The 19,595-nt window shown below is 49.2% G+C and overlaps 1 protein-coding gene across 2 annotated transcripts in view; it reads left to right on the top strand.

Moving 5' to 3' along the window:
- The window catches only part of POU2F3 (POU class 2 homeobox 3), a 41,634-nt gene that overhangs the window by 20,234 nt on the left and 1,805 nt on the right, over positions 1-19,595 (top strand). Inside the window, exons 5-13 of one of the 2 annotated variants that reach the window (XM_032709536.1) lie at positions 9,318-9,422; positions 10,446-10,548; positions 13,547-13,629; positions 13,731-13,913; positions 14,236-14,377; positions 14,941-15,077; positions 16,252-16,413; positions 17,899-17,965; positions 18,777-18,909. In XM_032709536.1, coding sequence (XP_032565427.1) covers positions 9,318-9,422; positions 10,446-10,548; positions 13,547-13,629; positions 13,731-13,913; positions 14,236-14,377; positions 14,941-15,077; positions 16,252-16,413; positions 17,899-17,965; positions 18,777-18,909 — 1,115 coding nt within the window. The remainder of the gene's footprint in view (positions 1-9,317; positions 9,423-10,445; positions 10,549-13,546; positions 13,630-13,730; positions 13,914-14,235; positions 14,378-14,940; positions 15,078-16,251; positions 16,414-17,898; positions 17,966-18,776; positions 18,910-19,595) is intronic. The other variant, XM_032709537.1, reaches the window with a different exon arrangement.

The raw sequence follows: 19,595 nt of genomic DNA on the forward strand, positions 1-19,595 counted from the left end.
CCTGTCATTACCATTAATCAGATCGATGTGAAGGTGCTCCTGCTGTGAGACCTGACAATATTTAAGACAGACAAGCAGGCACTGATGTCCTTGAGCAGGGCTCAGCACAGCTTCAATTTTGCTTTTGGTTCTTTACTCCTATTCTTTGTTTTCTTTGGTTTACACCAATCAGGGAATGTAATAAGGATAAATATCTCTTTCTAACAGGCTTCCTAGAAAGCCTTTTCAGCTGGGTCTGTTGAAGAATTCCCCCCTTCTAAAACCAGTGTGTTACTACCCTGCTCTCTGCAAGAGGGTTCCCCTCCCTCAGGACCTCCTTGTCTAACTCATCTCCCTGCTCTGACAGTCATTGTCCAAGGAAACTTTAACTTCTTAATTTATGTGGGACTTTCAACAGTTGCTTTGAGGTGGGTTATCTCAGGTCTTCACAGCCGATGTCCTGTAGACACATGATGTGAGAAATTAAAGTGGGCCAACTGCATCTGAGATCTGGAATCACTGGTGGCTCGTTTTTCAGTGCCATTAATAACGCTCTGACCTTGTTTGGTGCTTTCCACCCACACGTCTGAAGGCACTTTGCTAATGGATTTTAGCATCCCGGTGCCTCTGGAAGGTGGGGAGGTGTTTAGCTCTGTCCTACAGACACAGACTGGCTTTTCCCAAAGATGCTGAGCACTGTGATTGCAGCTGAAATCAGGGGATGCTTTATGGGACAGTTGCCTGTGGACATCGGGGTGTATTGAAATCCAGGGACCTGCTCCGTGGCACAGCTGGGATATGGACTCTGATTCTCTGATTCATAGTCTTGTGCTCAACCACAGACAAGTTCTTCCTCCCCTCCATCCTTTTGAAGGTGGAAAGAAGGGCCTACCTTGCTGGGTAGTTTGTTATTAATATCTGGGATGCAAAACTCCCTGCAGATTTAATTTCGCTCCACCAGGGCTTCCCTCCCCCCGGGGATCTCTCTCACAGCTCTTCATTCCCACCTCCCCCTAATCTCATGTGCTCCCTGGATGTCATTTCTGTTCCTGCTTGGCTCTTCCCCGTGGGGAGTTCAGGTTTCAGTCTGCCCTCCAGATTTCCATCCCAGTCCTGCTTTGCCCTCCTCTCAAGGGGAGGTTCACATCCTGCTTCCTTCTCCCCTCTGGGGCTCAATTCAGATTTCACTCTCTCTTCTCTGCATTGCCCCGGGGGATCAGCCTAAGTCTTGCATCTGCTTTTCATCTCTTGAGCCTCCACTGGCTGGAAATCAGCCTGGCTGTCCCATCTGCCTTGACTGACACTGGATCTGAGCTGAGCACTGCCTTGACCTTTCCCTTTTGAAGTTTCCCTGCTCTGTCCTAGGAGCAGACTGATTGCATAAATTTGTTTGTGTGCTGGTTCCTCATTGAAATGCAGCCCTTTGGGAAAGCATCAGAGAAAGCCCTGGCTGGAGGGAAAGTCCTCTGTGTCTATATATGGCCCTGCTTTGCTTAGGACAGATATGCAGAGGAACCCCTTCTTCAAGCTGGTTTTGTTCTGGTGCTTTGCAGAGGCCCTCAGATGAGATTGCTGGGAATGAACTCCCAAAACAGGACAGTGTGTCCCTGGGGAAGCTTATGGGGGAAATGGGGGGTGGGATTAAGAGCAAGGATTTGGTTCTTTTTTTTTTTTTTCTCAAGAGGTGGATTGAAACCACTGGACTAATTTTAGGCCAGCCAATAAAAGCTGACAACAACCCAGAGTTGGCTGGATTGTATCTGCTCCTTAGGATCCAGCTGCAGTCCGTTCCCAAACTCCTCCTTTCCTGCTTCTAAAGAGCAACCTGCATTTATAAGGTAGTTCCTACACCTGTTGCCTTGGTCCACTGGCAAAATATCCTGTACAGCTCTTTCAAAGCTGTCTTGGAGATGAGGGAGAGGCAGATCTTCTCTTTGTGCTCATTCCCTGCTCCAGCTGGGCTCCAGCCATCCTTTGGGAAGTGTTTTCTAGGCTCACAGGGGACAAGCCCTAGTTTCATGGACCTGTCCAAAGGGTCATAACACTTGTTTCCACAACAGAAACCCAGCCCAGGGCATGTGGTTGTCACTGCCCAGCCAGTGCTGAGGTTGCCCAGCACCTTTTTGGGTGGTGAGTCTGCAGGGCTCTGACTCTGCTGCAGTCCTGGGCAGTGAGGAGAGGACTCTGAGTTCTTGAAGGCCTTTCATCTGGTGAGCTCCAAGAACTCAGTCACAGCCCTGCACCACCCAGCCAGGGTGGGGCCCTGCACCCGTTCTGCAGAAGGGCAAGTCGTAGCACAGGGAGGTGAAGGCGATGGCTTCCAAGCAAGGCCTCTAATTTTGGAAGCCTGACACCAGAGTGCACCTTTCTCCCTTCCCAGAGGTGCTGATCTGCTCCCTGTGAAATCAGGGGGCTGAACCGAGGGGTTCAGAGTCAGATGGGGGGTTTACCCAGCAAGGAGCCCTCCTTGTTGGGAACCTTGCCCAGAACCTCCAAGTTGGAGCAGAGAGCTGGCTCTGAGCTTCTTCTTCCCCTTGGTCACCAGACTTCATCCCCTCCACCCAAAGCTGATCTTTCTCACTCTCCCTTTCTTGTTTAATTATATTACTTAGTGTATTTAATGCAATCCCTCTAGCTGCTCTTCTCGTGTCCCAGTTCCCTGGGGCACAGCAACTGGTGCCAAAACTACCATGAAGCAACGAGAGGGACCTGTGGGGCTGGGCTGGGGCCAGCCCCAGTCACGGGAGCTGTCTGATTCCAAGTTAATTCCTTACAAACGTGGGATGGGGTGGGAAGTGCCTTACTGCCAGGGGCTGCCTGGCTGGACACCGCTCTGCTCTTCTCCTGGGTGACTAATCCAGGGAAATCTGTACTGCACAGCAGTGCCAGGTATTTGGATTTGTCACTGCTTGGTAGCCAGAAGGCACAGAGAGTCCAGAACAAACACAGTTCCCTCCCCGTAGACAAGAGATCCGTGGAAGGAGGGAATTTTTCAGGCAGGGAATCTGAAGAACTGTTAAGGGAAGGGTCAGATTCTGACCATAGGAAAACCAGAATAAGGCAACTTCGCTGCTGGCTTCAACGGGGACATGATGAGGCTCCAGGGAACCTGTGTGAGCATGCAGGAGGGCATGGGAGAATCCATGGAGCCTGGTGAAATCACATTGATAAGGAAAGGGGCAGGGGTGCAGCCCAGGGTGGGAGCAGAGCAGATAAGCACAAAGGTGTAGGCAGAGGTGGAGTTCTGGAGAGCTTTGGGGAGTTGGGCAAGTGGAAGTGGGAGAGATGCAGGGAGCAGTGCTGCAACTGCATGGGAAGGTTGGGGCAGGAGGGCAGGGATGAGGGTGGCTGGAATGGAGACAGGAGAGAAATCACAGCCCTTAATGGTGGTAAAATTGTTTTCCCTGCTTTGACTGGAGGTTCTCACCGCTCTGACCAAAAAAACGGCACCTTCCTCTCCTTGTTTTTAAAATACTTCCAATTTGGCAAGTCCACAGGCCTTGGCAGGGAAGGTACCACGTGCCTGGGTACCAACAGCAAGAGTGGAGATGCTCTAAGTGGTCGCTTTTCAGTATTTTTTTACCAGTTCTGTGCTCCCTGAGCACAGGTCACCTTGTGAAATCACTCCCCAGCCTCTTGCAGGGGCTGTGGGGAGCAGCCCTTGATGGGAGCAGCCCTTGGTCAGGATGCTCCCACCTGAGTTTGGCTGTTCCAGGGCAGGTGCTCTTCCCACCTCCGGTTTTGGTTCTCCTCTCCCTCACCCAGCACCTGCTTTTGAAGCCACATGTGATGGTTTGAGGTTTATCCTTCAGCACAGAGGGGTGACTTCTCTCTCTTCCCTGTTTGTTTAAAAGCAAAAATCCCAGGGAAATGCTGCATCAGCCCGTCAATGCAAAGCTGCGTGTACTTCTGTTTATTTTCCTTTGTGAACCATGTAAACTCTGAAAGTTTTGATTTCCCACCCCCACTTTTACACCAGCACAACTCTTAACAGCCAGAGCTGAAGCTCAGAGGACAAACCATATCAAATCAAGCCTCAGTTAATAAACTCCAAGGCCTCATGTTGCTGTGCTGCAGGTGTGTTGAGGTTAGGGATTATATATTAGTTTTTCAGTGCGCTGTCATGGCTGAGTTTTAGGACACAGCCTGTTAGGAATTCAGCATGGGATTAGCTCCCTTCCTGTCGTGCTGACAGCTTCCAAAAATCCCCAGCCTTCAGTGTGATATAAATGTTAAAGGTGAATATCGTGGCATCGCCATAAAGATTCTCTGCCTCCTCCCTTCCCGGGTGTCTGTTAAGCCCTGTGTGCAGGATAGTACATGTGGAAATAGTAATTGCAAGCCCATTATTATTATTATTGCTATAATTTATTATTAGTGTGTTTTTTATTTTATGGTGCCCACGTGTGCAGGTTAATTCGCTGCAGCGCGCTTACGCCATCGGAAGGTGGGAAGGCTCAGCGAGCTGCAACAGCCTCACAGCCAGCTCTGAGACCTCCCTTGGCTTCAGGCAAATGGTTTTGGGGCAGCTCCAGGCAGTGCTGATGTGTTGAAGGGCGTTTTTGGGGTGACTCAGCCCCGGAAGAGCCGTGTTGTTGCTTTTCAGCAAGGGGCAGGTGGTTCAGACCCTCTGTGTGCACCTGATCCTCTTCCCTCTGCACCATCCCTTCCCTCTGGAGGGAGGGATGTGAGTAACTCAAGCTCTTAAGCAGCTGTGAGTTGCTGACTGTGAGATAAGCCAGATACAGAGGCAGATAAATGTGTTTCAAAGAGGTTACTGCCTAAACAGAAACATCACAACAAATAGGGTTGTCTCCAATCTCACACTCGCGGCCGCAGTTCCTGGCTGATAACTGCTGCTGGAGGAGCTCAGCTGGCATGGCTGTGAGGGCCTCACGCTGCCAGGGCATGGACACCCCTGAGCTGGATTTTGGGAGAGCACTGGAGGCTCTGGGGGCTCAGTCAGTGGTGAGGAGGGTGATGGAGCTGTGCCTGCGTTACAGCAAAGCTCATCCTCGTGAGAAGGAGGTGCTGCGTTTTGGGGCTGCACTCAGCTTCTTAGGGAGAAGTTCTTTACAGAAGGGGTCAGACATTGGAATTTTAAGTGATCAGGCATTGGAATTGAAGTGATCAGACACTGGAATGGGCTGCCCAGGGAGGTGGTGGAGTCGCTGTCCCTGGAGGTGTTTAAGAAGACACTGGATGTGGCATCAGTGCCATGGTCTGGGTGACAAGGTGGTGCTGGGTCCAAGATTGGACTCAGTGATCTCAGGGGTCTTTTCCAACTTGGTTGATTCTGTGCTTTTGGTGCCTGATAGATGAGGAAACCCAGCTGAGATTACCAGTGAGCCTAAACTGGGTTTATACAGAGAGTCCTGCCCTCCCAGGGGATCTGACCATCAGTCCACCGACTCAAACGTGGGCCAGTCTTTGTGAAGGTTATCACCTTCCCGTGGTGCCATCAGACCTTCTGAGGTGAATCTTTCCAACTTCCTGCCTTTTTACTGCTCTGCAATATGTCTGCAGGATGTTTTCATGAGCCGAACATTTGCCAGAAGTTCACAGATCAGTTACAAAACAGATGTACTTTTCTTTCTTTCTTTTTTTTTTTTTTCCCTCTCCCCTTCTTCCTACTGGTAAGGAAGAGTTTGTGCAGTAATTGCAGGCAGGTTGGGAGATGTTTTCTTCATAATTCTCCTTCTTATGAAATGTTTATGAAACACCTTCCACAAATCAGTTACGCAAGAAAGCTCAGGAGCTTTGATCATTTTCCATCACCCTCAATATGTTTCTTAGTTTGTTTTGCTTTATTGTTTTTGTGTTTAGGCCAGAGATAGGTAAGAAACCATCCATCCTTGCCCAGGCCCAGCAGATGTTCAAGCCAACTGTGGAAGGGACCCTCTCTACCCTGTCACCCTTCCTGTGTTTTTCTCTGGGATCGCTCGGGGGCAGCTGCCCCTGTTTTAGGGCTGTGAAAACATCCACTTGAGATTTGCAAGTGTGATTCCTTTCCTATCCCTGCGCTCCCGTGCCACCACCTGCCGTTACCTGCTCCAGAGGAGCTGGAAGCTGCTCCCAGCCCTGCCTGGGGGCTCCCCTCCAGCCCCAAAGGGAGGATGAAGGTGGCTGTAAATTCACAGCCAAGAGCCCAGGCCCCTTTCCTCACCTCCTGGCAGGGTGTGTTTGCAGGGCATTGCTTGGTCCTGTTCATTTGTCGTGGAATCATGGAATGGTTTGCGTTGGAAGGGACCTTGAGGATCATCTCACTCCAGTATCCCATCCACAGGCAGGGAACCTTCCTCTAAACCACCTTGCTTTCCTTACATACTGTTATTTCCCCAAGTAAAATCCAATGGGAATGAACTCAGACTTGCTCTCAATGACCTCTTGTTCCCCATTTCCCATCTGCCATGATGCTCATGGAAAACCAAAGTCCTGAGCAATCCCAGTGGGATTTAGTCCCGGTTTTAACCAAACCAACGTTGCTCACTTGCAACGTTTCACAGTCCTCATCAAATATCTACATGAGGTGATTCTGTGATAATTTCAACCTTTTTATTTTTTTTTTTTCCCCCCAGTTCCTTAATGAAAACTCTTCCCATATTTGCAGGAGTTTTCTCCAAATACGAGGCTCAAGCACTGGGAAAGGAGGAGGCAGCTCCTCCCCTCGTTTTATTAATTTGAAATTCACATTATTTTATACGGGAGTCTCATGATATCGGGCGGCCTCGCCCACAATGTGTGTGGGTTTTTGGGGTTTTTGGGGTTGGTTTTTTTTTTTTTTTTGGTGATATTGCCGGTTTAGCCAGGGAAAAAAAAAAAACCCACGAAGGTGCGGGATTTGCATAAAACCATCCCAAAAAGTTTTGGATGTGCCCCCAGCTCCTGCCAGCGAACAATTAGCCAGCTGCAGGCCTGGTGGGGAGAGGAAGAGGAGGGAGAGGTAAATTTGAGCCTAAACCCAATGGAAATAGGTGCAAGGGGGGGGAGAAGGATTTGTCAAGAACCCGCAGGTTCCCGCCCACTGTGCAGGAGGGAGCCAGAGAATTCCAGGGACGGGGGAAGGAGCAGTGGGAGATGTTGTTGTTTTTGAATCGGGAACCGGTCCTTTGCCAAACCCACCTCCCGTTCCCATCTTGTGCGATGCCGGGGTGCAGCTACACACCCCTTTCTCCCTGGAACGGGTCCAGAGCGTCCCGCTTGGCAGCTGGAAAAATTGATTTCAGTTTGGAAATGGCTCGTGCTCCTTCAACACTCCGCTCCCATCGGGATCGGAACTCAGGCGGGACCCGGCGCCTCGTTCTCTAAGACCTGGAAGACTTTATTTTTTTGGGGGACTGTTGTTGGTTTTTTGTTGTTTTTTTTTTGGAGGCACACGCCCATGAATTGCGAGCGAAATTATTGATTTTTTTTTAATTATTATTATTATTATTTATATTTTTCCTTTTTTTTTTTTTTTTTAATGCGCCCTCAGAAAGGAAAAAACACCCGTAAACCCGCTTTGCCTGCAATGACTGGATGGCTCAGGGTGTGTTCTCCTGAACCTTTTGTGTATCCTTCACTGATTTAGACACTATCACTCGACAGTGATCAAGAAGAAGATCTTTCCATCCTTTTTTTTTTTTTTTTTTTTTTTTTTTTTCCCTGCCAGGCTAAAAGAGGGATGATCATGCCAACCTGAAAGGTAGGAAAGAGCTGGAATTCGCAGCATGTCTGCCCCTTGTTGCAAGGAGCTGGGCTTATTGCAAAACTAGTTTCGGCGGTGGCCAGAGCTGGAGCTGTAATGAAAGGGGGTGTTGTAATCACCTTCCCTTCCAAAATGCAGAGGTGAATGTTGCAGCTCCCTGCTCTGGAGCCTCCTGTGATCCCGTTTTCCTCTCCTGTGGAGGTCGGTCAGAGGTTGGACTTGATGATCTCGGAGGTGTTTTCCAGGCTAAGCGATTCTGTGTCTTTGTTTGCTGCAGTCAAACGGGGAGAAGAACATCACCCGAGCCAAAACAGTCGCTTGGGATGTTGGTTTTAAGGCTGAAATTCTTGTCCCCCTCTGCTGGTGGGAGGTTGTACGGCCTGAAGGCCCCATCAGTTGGAGAAAGCCCCCTCCGAGGTGACCCTCCCCATCTCTGGGGGGGGTGTGGGGCTTGGGAGTAATTTGGTGGGAGATGGAGAGGGTTAATCCCACCAGTCAGGGAGAGTCTGCAGTGCTGAGCCCACAAACAGGAATTTCAAAACCTGTCCTGTCTGGTGTCCTCCTGGTTTTCCCAGTTTGTGACAACAAGAGGTTCTTGAATGGGACTCGTGGTCTGAGCCTTGTTCCTGGAGTCTTCATGCTTGGGAGAAACTTGAGCTGAAGTTTCCTTGACTCTTTCCTTAGATAAAGAGTGTTCTGAGGGTTCTATAGGACTTCTCTGCCTCCTGTGCACAGACACTCCTCACACAGCTTTCAGGAATGAACCTAAAAGCCCCTCAAATCTGCCCTCCCCCCTGTCCCAGTCAGCATTACCAAAGGGTTTCAGCAAGAACAAAGTGATGTAACAGGTTATTATTATTATTTTTTAACAAATTTGTATTTTCAAATGTAGTAGCGGTGCTAGAAATTAACACGGAGACTGAGGAATAAGCCAGAAACAAGGATTTGCTGCTGGTCCTTGGGCAAATTCATCTCTCAAGAATGTAGACACAGAAATTAAGATGATTTTTTTTTTTTTCCTTGTAGACAAGAACTTTTCCTGAACATTCAGGCAGCTCAAAATGACCACTGGACAAAGGGCTGACTCCTGTGAAGTTTTCCATTTCTTTTTCCACAGCTTGTTGTAACTAAGGAAGCAGATTTTTTTTCTTTTTTTTTCCTTAAAACTTCCTGGGGTTTTTTTTTTTTTTTTTTTGGTAGAAGCAAAGCCAAATGCATTTGGTGCCTGGAGTGCTGCAGTTTCAAGACTGGAAGATTACTGTGCTTTTTTTGAGGTCTTTCACTCTGTGACCTTTCCTTTCCCATCCCCTGCAGAACAGAATGAGAGGTTCTCCGTGACCAGCCCTGCCAGGGGGGGTGTGAGTCGTGATCTGTGAAGGGGAATTGCTTCTTTGCCTTCATTATAACTCCACAAAATGCCTTAAACCTTGCACTTGGCTGCTTCCTGAAGTGTTTCAATGGATGTGTTTTAACTGAGCAAACTGCCCTTGGCTCGGCAGAGCAGGAGGACTCTGTCCATGGGATGAAGTGGGGAATGACCCTGCCTGTCAGCCATGGAAGCAGCCAGTCCTGACCCTTAAATTTCCCCAAAAGGAGCCTCTTTTAGACCCCTTCCAGCCTAATTCTGCCATGGCTTTGCTCTTTTTTTCAGATTAAAACCGAAGACCTCAGCGACTCCCTGCAATCTGCCATCCCCCCTAGGTCAGGGCACCTCGTGCAGGGCTCATCAATGATGCCTGGAAGCCAAATTGCAGGGGTGAGTGACTGGGCTGCTCCAGGGATCCACCACGAGACCTCTGCCAAACCCCTTTGGACACTGGCACTTCCCCTTTGGATCTGTGTTGCTAAAATTCAGCTTCCTCCTCAGCCTTCCTTCTCTGCAGGTGGATTCTAAAGCAGACTGGACACATCCTTGGATGGGATTTCCTCTGAGGGTTTGCTAAGTAGGCAAACCACACCATGGTCAGGAAATCCCTTGAATTGGAAATAACTGGAGGCTGAGACAACACCAAGGGGAAGTGTCAGATGTGTTTGCTCTGCTCTTCCTCATTCATGAGTGTCTGGTTAATGCCATTGTTGCAGATAACATTCTAGGATAGATTAACTCTTAATCTCAGCCAGTAGCCTTGAATGTGTTGCCTCAAGTTGATTTACACCACAGAAGAAATTAATTCCTCCAGAGGAATTTTTTTTTTTTCCTAGGGTAAAAAATTGGGGTTTAGCACTTAACTCTTGTTAAATTCTAGGAGGAGTTGAATGCCAGAAGGCCACACAGATGCTCAGTAATCTCTTCCCTCATTCTTTCAAGGGGTATTCAGATCCATTATACAATTTAGGGACTCTTCAATTCCCCCCAGAATTCAAAACAGTGCTGTGGAAAGCAAGCTCTGGGTGTTGGTGAGATGGGACAGTCTGCTGCAATTTGCTGTGTAATTTTAGGGAGTTTGCTCCCTGAAAATGCATTATCTGGAAGAAGCTGAAATCCAGGAGGTTTCACTGCTCCTTCTAACAACCAGGGCTTGATTACCTCAAAAATATCATTTCCAAGAGTGAATTTTTTTCAGGTGAAAAGCAGACAGTTCTCTGTGGGGGTGTCTGTGTGTGTGCACAGAATTCCTCCTGTACAGCTGAAACCTTCAGATCCTGCAGCACCTCTGGATCTGTGGCTCTCAAGTTACCCAAATCCAGTGGGTTGGGCAGTTCAGTGAAGAGTGTGAAGGGGGTCAAGGAGAGGAGATTTTCCCCCAGTTTTACTGTTCCCTTTGCTTTTTCCCCGTAGGATATGAGCTCCCTCCACACCCTGCAGCAGCTGGTGTTGCTTCCTGGGCACATGCAGTCAGTTCCCCAATTTCTTCTGTCCCAGTCTCAGGCAGGACAACAAGGTAAGAGCCATAAAAGCCCAAATGGGCATCGTTATAAGCAGATAAATATCTAGGAAAAAACCTCTCTTCCCAAAGGGTGTTGCTTTCAACCAGCCCGTTGGGTTTTCCCAGCCTGTTCCCCGATGCTTCCCACCCATCCCGGGCTGTTCCCACGCCGGGGATGATCCCAGATCCATGTGGAAGGGTCCAGGCCTGGAGATGCTCCTGGCACCTGCGCCTTGCACGCTCCGAGAGTGCCACCTTGGGGCCAGGCTGAATTCCCACCGGGAATTCGGGACAGCGGCCGGTTTCCAGCAGCGCAGCAAGGAGCTGCTGCCCGGGGAGCAATCCCAGCCTGCCTGGGCTCCCTCCCGCTCTTCGGTTCTCCCAGAAAACCGAGCAGAGGCTGAGTTGATCTCGGGAAGGACCTCGGAGGGAGGTAAATCCCGGGAAGGAGCTGCAGGGCAGCGCTGGCAGGAGAACGAGCGGGTCTGACCCCGCCAGGAGCAACCTGGGGAGGAGAGAGGGAGCTCTGGAGCTGCCGTGGGGCAGGAGAGATCCAACTGCTGCTGGAACACGGCTCCGGGAAAGGACTGAGGGCTGGACCCAGCCCTGGAGAAAGTCCCTGTGGTCCTGGTTTTACCCCTGATATTTTTTATGGCGTTTCTCCAGGGATGCAGACGTGCCAGGGAGGATCTTTTCTGCTGCTTGTGGGCAGACAGATGTGGGCTTTGATCCATCACCCCACAGGCACAAAGTGATGCAGGTCCTTGGCTTGTATTTTTGATTTAGTCCAGCGCAGAGCTCGCTCTGTCCGAACTAAAATTCAGAATGAAACCCTTAAATCTCTGCAGCTCAAAGCCACTGGTACATACCCTGGGTGTAGGTAAATGGGAATTTTATTTCTTATTGGCAGCACATAAACTCTTCTCTCTGCCAAGTGATGCTGAGTGATGTATAAAGGAACTATTTGATGTGTATTTACTAATAATCTTGAATATAGTTCGTTTGAAATAGGGTCAGGGCAATCTGTTGCTTGCTGCCTGCTTTTATTTGGGTTTAATAAATATATTATACTTCAAAGCAGAACTTGCTGCCTTTTGTAGATTAGAATTTCTTCTGTTCAGTGACTTTTTTGGCAGCTTTAACCCCCCACAGACGGCCACTTGTTTGGCTGTGACCCCTTCCAGTTCCAGACTTGCTCAAGACTGGATTTTTTTGGCCAGGAGCTGGATTTTTGTGCAGGAGCACTTGCATTTGCATAAGTGATTGCCAGGTTTTAATGATCCTTTGCTGTGTCCGTGCACAGCCACTGGGGAGTGAAAGGGAAGGCACAACTTGGTTTTGTGGAATTAGTTCTTTGGCACAGACACAGGGGGAGTTTTCTTCCTGCTGAAGAGATGCACAAAATATTCCTGAAGTTGTCCCTGGAGCCCTCAGGGGAACACCCTCAGTTGTTTCCTGAGTTCTGACTGATGGACACCTCAATCCATGGATTTTATGGCCAAAGGGGTTCAGCCTTTCCAAGGATTTCAGTGCAGGTTTTCTGTTTTAAAACCAGTTTTAAGGCAGAGAAATTCCCGGCTCTGGTTCCTCGTGCCCTGGTGTGATTCCCTGTGAGCTCTGTGCTCTGAGGGTGGGAATGAGCAGCCAGGGAGATGCTGGGAATGCTGTCAGTCAAAATATTGCTGCTGAAGTCTTCATCTTGTGCAAAGAGCCTCAATCTCCTCAGCTGTCAGACCGGTGATTCCTGAATCCAGCCCATAATTTTCATTTGAGCTCCAGCTCAGCTTTCACCGAGGTGTTCAATCATGATTTTAAAGACTCCAAATGACAGAGCATCTGCCATGTCCCTAGGCAAGCCATTCCTGTGATTAATTACCTGCTCTGTTAAAAATGTGCACCTCATTACCAGCCTGGATTTGAAATTCAAAGTTGTTCCAGCGTTAGGGAAGGCTCATTGAAACCCCAACCTAAATAAATAAAGGGGACAGTGCACATCAGAGCTAAATTAAACAAGAAAAGGCAGAAAAAGAGAAAGGGGGAGAGATTGATCCTGGAGATTATCTGTTTTCCTATTTATTAGCAGAAGTCCATAAATTTCTCTGGATTTCCCTGTAATTGTCAGTTAAAATCAATTAAATATATTGAGTCTTTCAAGAGAGGTGATAAATCCTCACTACATTCCATAGGTTTCACTCACAATGGACTTGATCCAAACTAAATTTCTAGGGAACTACACAACTTAGTCCTGTAGGACATTCCCTGTAAGAGATATGGGCTTGTACTTGGCAGTTTGTCAGCTAAACAATTACACAGGCTCCATAAATACTAGTTTTTGTTGGGTTTATAGATTTCCCTTCCTTCTTCCCTTTCATCATTTTCGTGCCAGATCATATATTCCGAAAGAAATTCAATTTATGTGAAATACAGTTGGGTAGAAAAGAAAGGGTCAGAGGGCTTCAAAATGACACTTGAAAATGAAATGTGTAATAGAAAGCAGAGTGGGAGGGCTCGTGAGATTAACTGTAGGATCAGGGGGGGTTTTTTTAACAAGATCAAGTGGCTGAAAGTTGGGAGTCAGAAGAGCTTATGTTGGAAATAAGATGTACATTTTTCTAACAGCTACAATGATTAAGCACTGGGAGAGATCCCCATGAAGGATGGAGTGACTTCTCTGCTGCTTGGCACCTAAAATCAAAGTCAGAGTTCTATAAAAAGCTCTGGTTCAGCCTTAGGGTAATGAGCTCCACACAGGGATCAGTGGATGAGATATTTTACTTATATAATTATTGTAATAATCCCTTTCAGGCTAAAGAGCCACGAGAAGAACCTTTTCTTTCTTCTAATCCAGCTCAGAGCCAGACACTTTGGCTGAATGGCTGAAATTCCTGTATTTTGAGCAAGAGCTAATTAATGGAGCTGAACACCCAGAGCTCCACGAGCCTTTCCTGGGCAGGGATGTTCAGCTGCTGAAGGAGCTGCTCTGACCAGACGTGTCTCCTTTTTCTCTCCTCAGCTTTGCAGCCCAACCTCCTCTCCTTCCCTCAGCAGCAGGGCAGCCTCCTCCTCTCCCAGCCAGGACCCAGCCTGGCATCACAGGTAACCCCCACCCACAGGGTGCTGCTCCATGGAGAGGAAATCGGGGGTTTTCCTGTCGTTGTGCCTCTGAACATCCCTTTTTTGGGGTGTTGTTTTTGCAGGCTGTGGGGCGTTCTGGGCTCCCTGGCTCGTCGGTTGAACCCCACCTGGATGTCCCCCAGCATTTGCAAGTGGCAAAGCACCTGACTCCCTCGGGGGCATCAGAGGAGCCAAGTGACCTGGAGGAGCTGGAGAAGTTTGCCAAGACCTTCAAACAAAGGCGGATCAAGCTGGGCTTCACACAGGTGGGGTGGCTGGTGGGGGGGACAGGTTGGGCTGGGGGGGGGTGGTGGTGGTGGAAGGGCTGGGTTAGACACAGTTTGGCTCATTTGGCAGCGTCCCCTTCCAAACACACCAAGAGATACACCCTTCCCAAAACTTCATTACCTCCTGATCTGCACCTCCTCCAACAGCTGGGGCGTGGGGCAGATCCCTGGGGGAAAATGGAGCCTCTTTCTCGGGAAAGGTGGGTCGTGGAAACAAGGCTGAGCCCGGAGGGGGTGTGACAGCAGGGACCTGCCAGGGGCTTTCCTGAGCTCATGCTGTGCTTTGGGTCTTCCCTGGCAGGGGGATGTTGGACTGGCCATGGGGAAGCTCTACGGCAACGACTTCAGCCAGACCACCATCTCCCGCTTCGAGGCCCTCAACCTCAGCTTCAAGAACATGTGCAAGCTCAAACCCTTGCTGGAGAAGTGGCTGAGTGATGCAGGTGGGTGACATGAGGTGCAGAAATGCCACCAGGGTGAGAGGATCCATCCAGGAACCCCCGGGAAAAGGTTAATCTGTTCAACCCTGTGTAAACTGGAAAGAATGGGAAGGAACTCGAGGTGCTCAGAGATCAGCTCATGAGCTGTGATTAGAAAAGGAAGATATCACTGACAGGGGAATCACCAGTGGCAGCAGAACTGGGCTGGTGTCCTCTGCAGACTGATCTTGACTAATTTATCCAAGTGGTTTAGCCAACATCTTCAACTGTGTGAAATTAAACCACTGGAAAATCCCCATCAGGGCAGGCTGGAAAACAGGCTGGACAAAGGAAAAACAGTGTGTGGATTAAAATATTAGCACTCCTCTTTCTTCCCTGATTTGGACAAGCTCATTGATGGATTTGGGGCCCTTGGAGCAATTCTGATCCTCATCAGAGGAAGGATCTACACTGCAGGAAAACTTTATGTGCCGTAGGAGGTGCCTCAGTGCACTGAAAGGATCTAGGGAGGAAAATAACTCATCATCTCCTTGAATATCTCTTTTTTTCTCTCCCTTTCTCCCCAGAATCTGCTCCTTTGGACTCTTCCATGAGCACCCCCAACTCCTACCCCTCAGTGAATGAGATGTTTGGGCGGAAAAGGAAGAAGAGAACCAGCATCGAGACCAACATTCGCTCCACGCTGGAGAAGAGATTCCAAGATGTGAGGGCGAAATCTTCCCGTGTGTTGTGAACTCTCTCTGAGTTCAGTGTTTTCTAGGACGTGGCAGCACCGAATCCTCTTTAAAAAAAAGAATAAAAATTAGACATCTCTTTTGGTTTGTTGTGAAAGCAGGTTAGAAAATGCCCGAAGGGGTTAACAGGGAAAGTGTTAAAACCAGAGAAATTCCCTGTTGTCTCCTTGGGAAATGTTGTTTTAAGGGAATTACAATTTTATCACCACGTTTTCCCTGTTATCACCCACTGAGCCAAAGCTGATGTCCTGCACCCACCTCTTCTCTTTTTGAGCTGCAGGTTTGTGTCACAGGAGCTCGGGGGCCACGATGCCCCATTAGGCAGCTGTTGTAAGACCACGGTTGCCTCAAATATTGCTGCTGAAACCATCCAGAAGTGGAGCCTTCTGCTTTTTCAGCATCAAGAATTTCAAGGAAAAATCACTGCAGAAAGCAAACAGAGCTTTAATCAGCGGGACTAAATTGTGCATTGAAAATTTCTCATCAAAACTGTTTCTGATGAGCCCTTGTGGTTTGTTTTGGGGGGTTTTTTTTGGCTTCTCCCTCATATCAAAATTTGCTCAGCCACCCTCAGATCATTTTGGCACCTCATTTTCAGCTGGTAGAAGGCGTCCTTTGAAATGGGAACGTTGCCTTGGCACCTCTGAGCCGGGGGTTTTTTTTGACCCTCAAGTCTCCAACTCGGATCAAACCCCCGCAGAGCTAAAACTGCTGTCAAAACGCACCAGGAAATAAATGAGTTGCTGTTATTTCCCTTTGTAAACGAGGGATGGAGGAGGGAAGGGAAGCAGTGGCTTTGCTGAGGTGGTGCAGGCGGGTGCACAACCTGAGAGGTGGCTGACAAGACCACCAGGCTCCAGGTGCCCCCCAGCAATGGTTTAGGGGCTGTTTGAAGAGTGGGGGGCTTTGTGCAGTACCAGGGACAGGTGACTCATCCCACGCTGATTCCTTGAGACTTGCTGTGGAACCTGGTTCACAGAACATGATCTCTCCCTCTCAAATATTTACCCTTTGTCTTAGGAGCAGGTTTTGTCCCCTCCCCAGCTCGCAGCCAACCCCACCCTTGCCCTGCCAGCACCAGGCACCGATGCTCTAAGGTGCAGCTCTCTGGGGCTTGCTTTAACCTCCTGCCTCTCTCAGCAGAACCCCAAGCCCAGTTCAGAGGAGATATCCTTGATAGCAGAGCAGCTCTCCATGGAAAAGGAGGTGGTTCGGGTCTGGTTCTGCAACCGGCGCCAGAAGGAAAAGCGGATCAGCTGCCCGATGCCATCCCCCATCAAATCACCCATCTACAACTCCAGACTGGTGAGACACGGGGGATTAAGGAGTTCTGTGGGCCATCCCTGACAAGAAGGGGAAAAAGGGTGTGGGGAGGCAGAAGGGTTTGCAGGAAAAGGACATTTCCTTGTATTCCCTGACCCCACAGTCCAGTGGGAAGCTGCACCTGCAGCAGTGTCCTGGGATAGCCATGGATTGGGCATGTAATCAGCATCCCAACTCAAGTGGAATCTCAGTCAGAACATTTATTTTTTTTATTCTATTATTGAAGACAGTAGAAAGAAAATGCAAGTTTCCCAGAAGGAACAGTTTAGTTTAATTGTAGGATCACTTATTTAAATAGGAATGCTATCCCAAAGCTTTCCCCCCTGAGACCGGTAAGGAAAACCTTTCCAAAGTTAATGGAGGAGATATCAGCATTCCAGAGTTTGGGAATTACATCCACTCCTATCAATTTAGTTGTTAACTCTGAAGCATAATGGTAACTGTTTCTACCTCAGTCTGTTGGTTTACATCTGTGCAGGAACACGGAATACACTTAATTAGTGCTGATTGTCCTTCTCTCATGTGGTACATTCACATTCTGGCAAGTGTATTTTCACTGCCAGGGAGGATGGGGAAAAGACGAGGAAAATGTTGTGAGAGCTGTTTGAAAGCTGTGTCCTTGTGATCCACTGTCAGTGGATAACGAGCTACTGTTGCATTTCTGCTGGTGAATTTAGTGGTTGCTTGGTTGCTTTGACATTTAAAAGTGGCAGGAACCTCCCTGCAGCGCCGTGAGTGCTGGGAGTGGGAGGGAGAGTCTGTGTTCACCGGCGACGCTTTTATCCTGAAATCTTCTGGGCTTTGGAATTATCCCTCGGAAGGCAGGAAAGCATCACAAGGAGTTTGGCCACTTGTTGCACAACACGTTTGGGCTGAGCTCACACGCACAAAGAGCTGCTTGCAAGCCGTGGATTCTCAAAGCTGCAGGGGGGGTGAATAATTTCCCTGTTTCCCTGGGATGAGCCCTCTGCTCATCAGCCACCCTGAGCTGCCTCCAGTATCAAACTGAGCAACAAGTGCCCCAGGCCTGCTGGGATTGCAGCTCCCAAATTCCTGTCACCTGAGAATTCCCACCCATCCACGACTCCCTCAAGGACATGGGATTATTTGTGCCCAGGACCAGAGGGAGCTGGGAAGTTTCAGGCAGAACATCCAAAGGGCAGCGGCTCCTGCAACGGGATCTTGGGACTTCCAGAGAATTTGGCTTGCTTTGGATCATTTCAGGCTTTTCCATGAGTTCAGATGGATGGAGAGGGTGCCAGCAACGTGTAAAACTAATTCTGGTTTCTTTTCGTGGCCCTGAGTATGGGAATGGTGCTTCTGCACCGGAGTGGGAATAGAAATATCCGTGATGTAGGTGATAAGTGAGCCTGGGAGCCAGCACACTCCAAAGGGAATGAGAAAGGGGTGGCATTATGGGATTTATACACTCAGTGCCAAATGCTGTTTGCTTCTGTCTCTCCCCAGGTCTCTACCTCAGGGTCCTTGGGGCCCCTCTCTGTCAATCCAGTGCACAGCACCATGCCTGGGACTGGTAAGCCTTGGGAATCCTGCCCCACTCTGCCTTCCTTCCCTCCTCCCTCTGCCTTTCCTCCCTGACTACTTGATTTTGGGGGCACATTTGCAGGATACTCTTCATAAGACCCTTGGGTTTGGCCAGGGAAAGTGTCCCCATGTAACTGTCGTGCCTGGGACAAGAACAGCTGAGTCTTTCTCTTGGCTGGGATAAAGACATTCCCAGGATAATCCTGGGCAAATTTTAGTGGGGTGTTTAGGTTTGGGAGCCGGACACACACAGGAGCCAAGCAAGGGGAGTGCCTGGGAGTGGGTCAGAGTGTCAGATCAACTTTGAGAGGTGAGAAATAGGAGTAGGGGGGGAAATAGGAGTAGAAATAGGAATAGGAATAAGAGTAGAAATAGGAATAGAAATAGGAATAAGAGCAGAAATAGAAATAGCAATAGAAATAGGAATAAAAGTAGAAATAGGAATAGAAATAGGAATAAGAGCAGAAATAGAAATAGCAATAGAAATAGGAATAAAAGTAGAAATAGGAATAGAAATAGGAATAAGAGCAGAAATAGAAATAGCAATAGAAATAGGAATAAAAGTAGAAATAGGAATAGGAATTGGAATAAGAGTAGAAATAGGAATGGAAACCAAGGGCCCCAGGGAGCAGTCCTGGGGTCCCCCACTTTCCCCATGGCTGGGGCACAGCCCCTGCAGGGCAGGCAGGGAATCAGAGGGGACAGCAGGATGGGGACAGGATATGATGGGAATGTTTGGGCTTGGGCTGCCCTGGGCAGGAGGAGGAGAGCCCAGTCTCACTGTGCTTTCTCACACACAGTAACATCATCGTGTTCCCCAGGGAACTCCAGCAGGCCCTCGTCCCCTGGCAGTGCCCTCCATGCCAGCAGCCCCGGCACAGCCCAGAGCAACTCCAAAGCTGCCATGAACTCTTCTGGTTTCAACTCTTCAGGGTAAGGCAGAGGGGACCCCACAGCTCACCAGGGCACTGGGAGGCTGGGGAGGGAAGCAGTGGGATCTCAGGGAGGAACGTGCAAGCCCTTGGAGACTCCAGCAGCTGGAGCTACGTGGGGGCACGTCCTGATGTGAAGCTTCATCTCTAACCCTGAGTGTCTTGGCAGCCACAAAATAAGAAAGATATAAAGCTGTTAGGGAGTGTCCAAAGGAGGCTGTGAAGATGGTGAAGGGTCTGGAGGGGTCATGTGAGGAGTGGCTGAGGGCACTTGGCTTGTTCAGCCTGGAAAAGAGGAGACTGAGGGCAGAGCTCAGGGGGCTGCAGCTCCTGCCAAGGGGCAGCTCCGATCTCTGCTCTGGGTGAGCAGGGACAGGACCCCAGGGAAGGGCTGGAGCTGTGTCAGGTGGGATCTCAGGAAAAGGTTCTTCCCCCAGAGGGTGGTTGGGCACTGCCCAGGCTCCCCAGGGCAGTGGGCACAGCCCCAAGGCTGCCAGAGCTCCAGGAGGGTTTGGACAACACTTTCAGGCACAGGGTGGGATTGTTGGGGTGTCCTGTGCAGGGCCAGGGGTTGGACTGATGATCCTTGTGGGTCCCTGCCAACTCAGGATATTCCATGATTGTTGGGATATGGCTCTTTCTCTGCTTGAAAACAAATAACAAATCAAGTTCTGCCTGAAAAGCTGT

This window comes from Chiroxiphia lanceolata, chromosome 23 (genome assembly GCF_009829145.1).
Source record: "Chiroxiphia lanceolata isolate bChiLan1 chromosome 23, bChiLan1.pri, whole genome shotgun sequence".
Classification (NCBI taxonomy): Eukaryota; Metazoa; Chordata; class Aves; order Passeriformes; family Pipridae; genus Chiroxiphia; species Chiroxiphia lanceolata.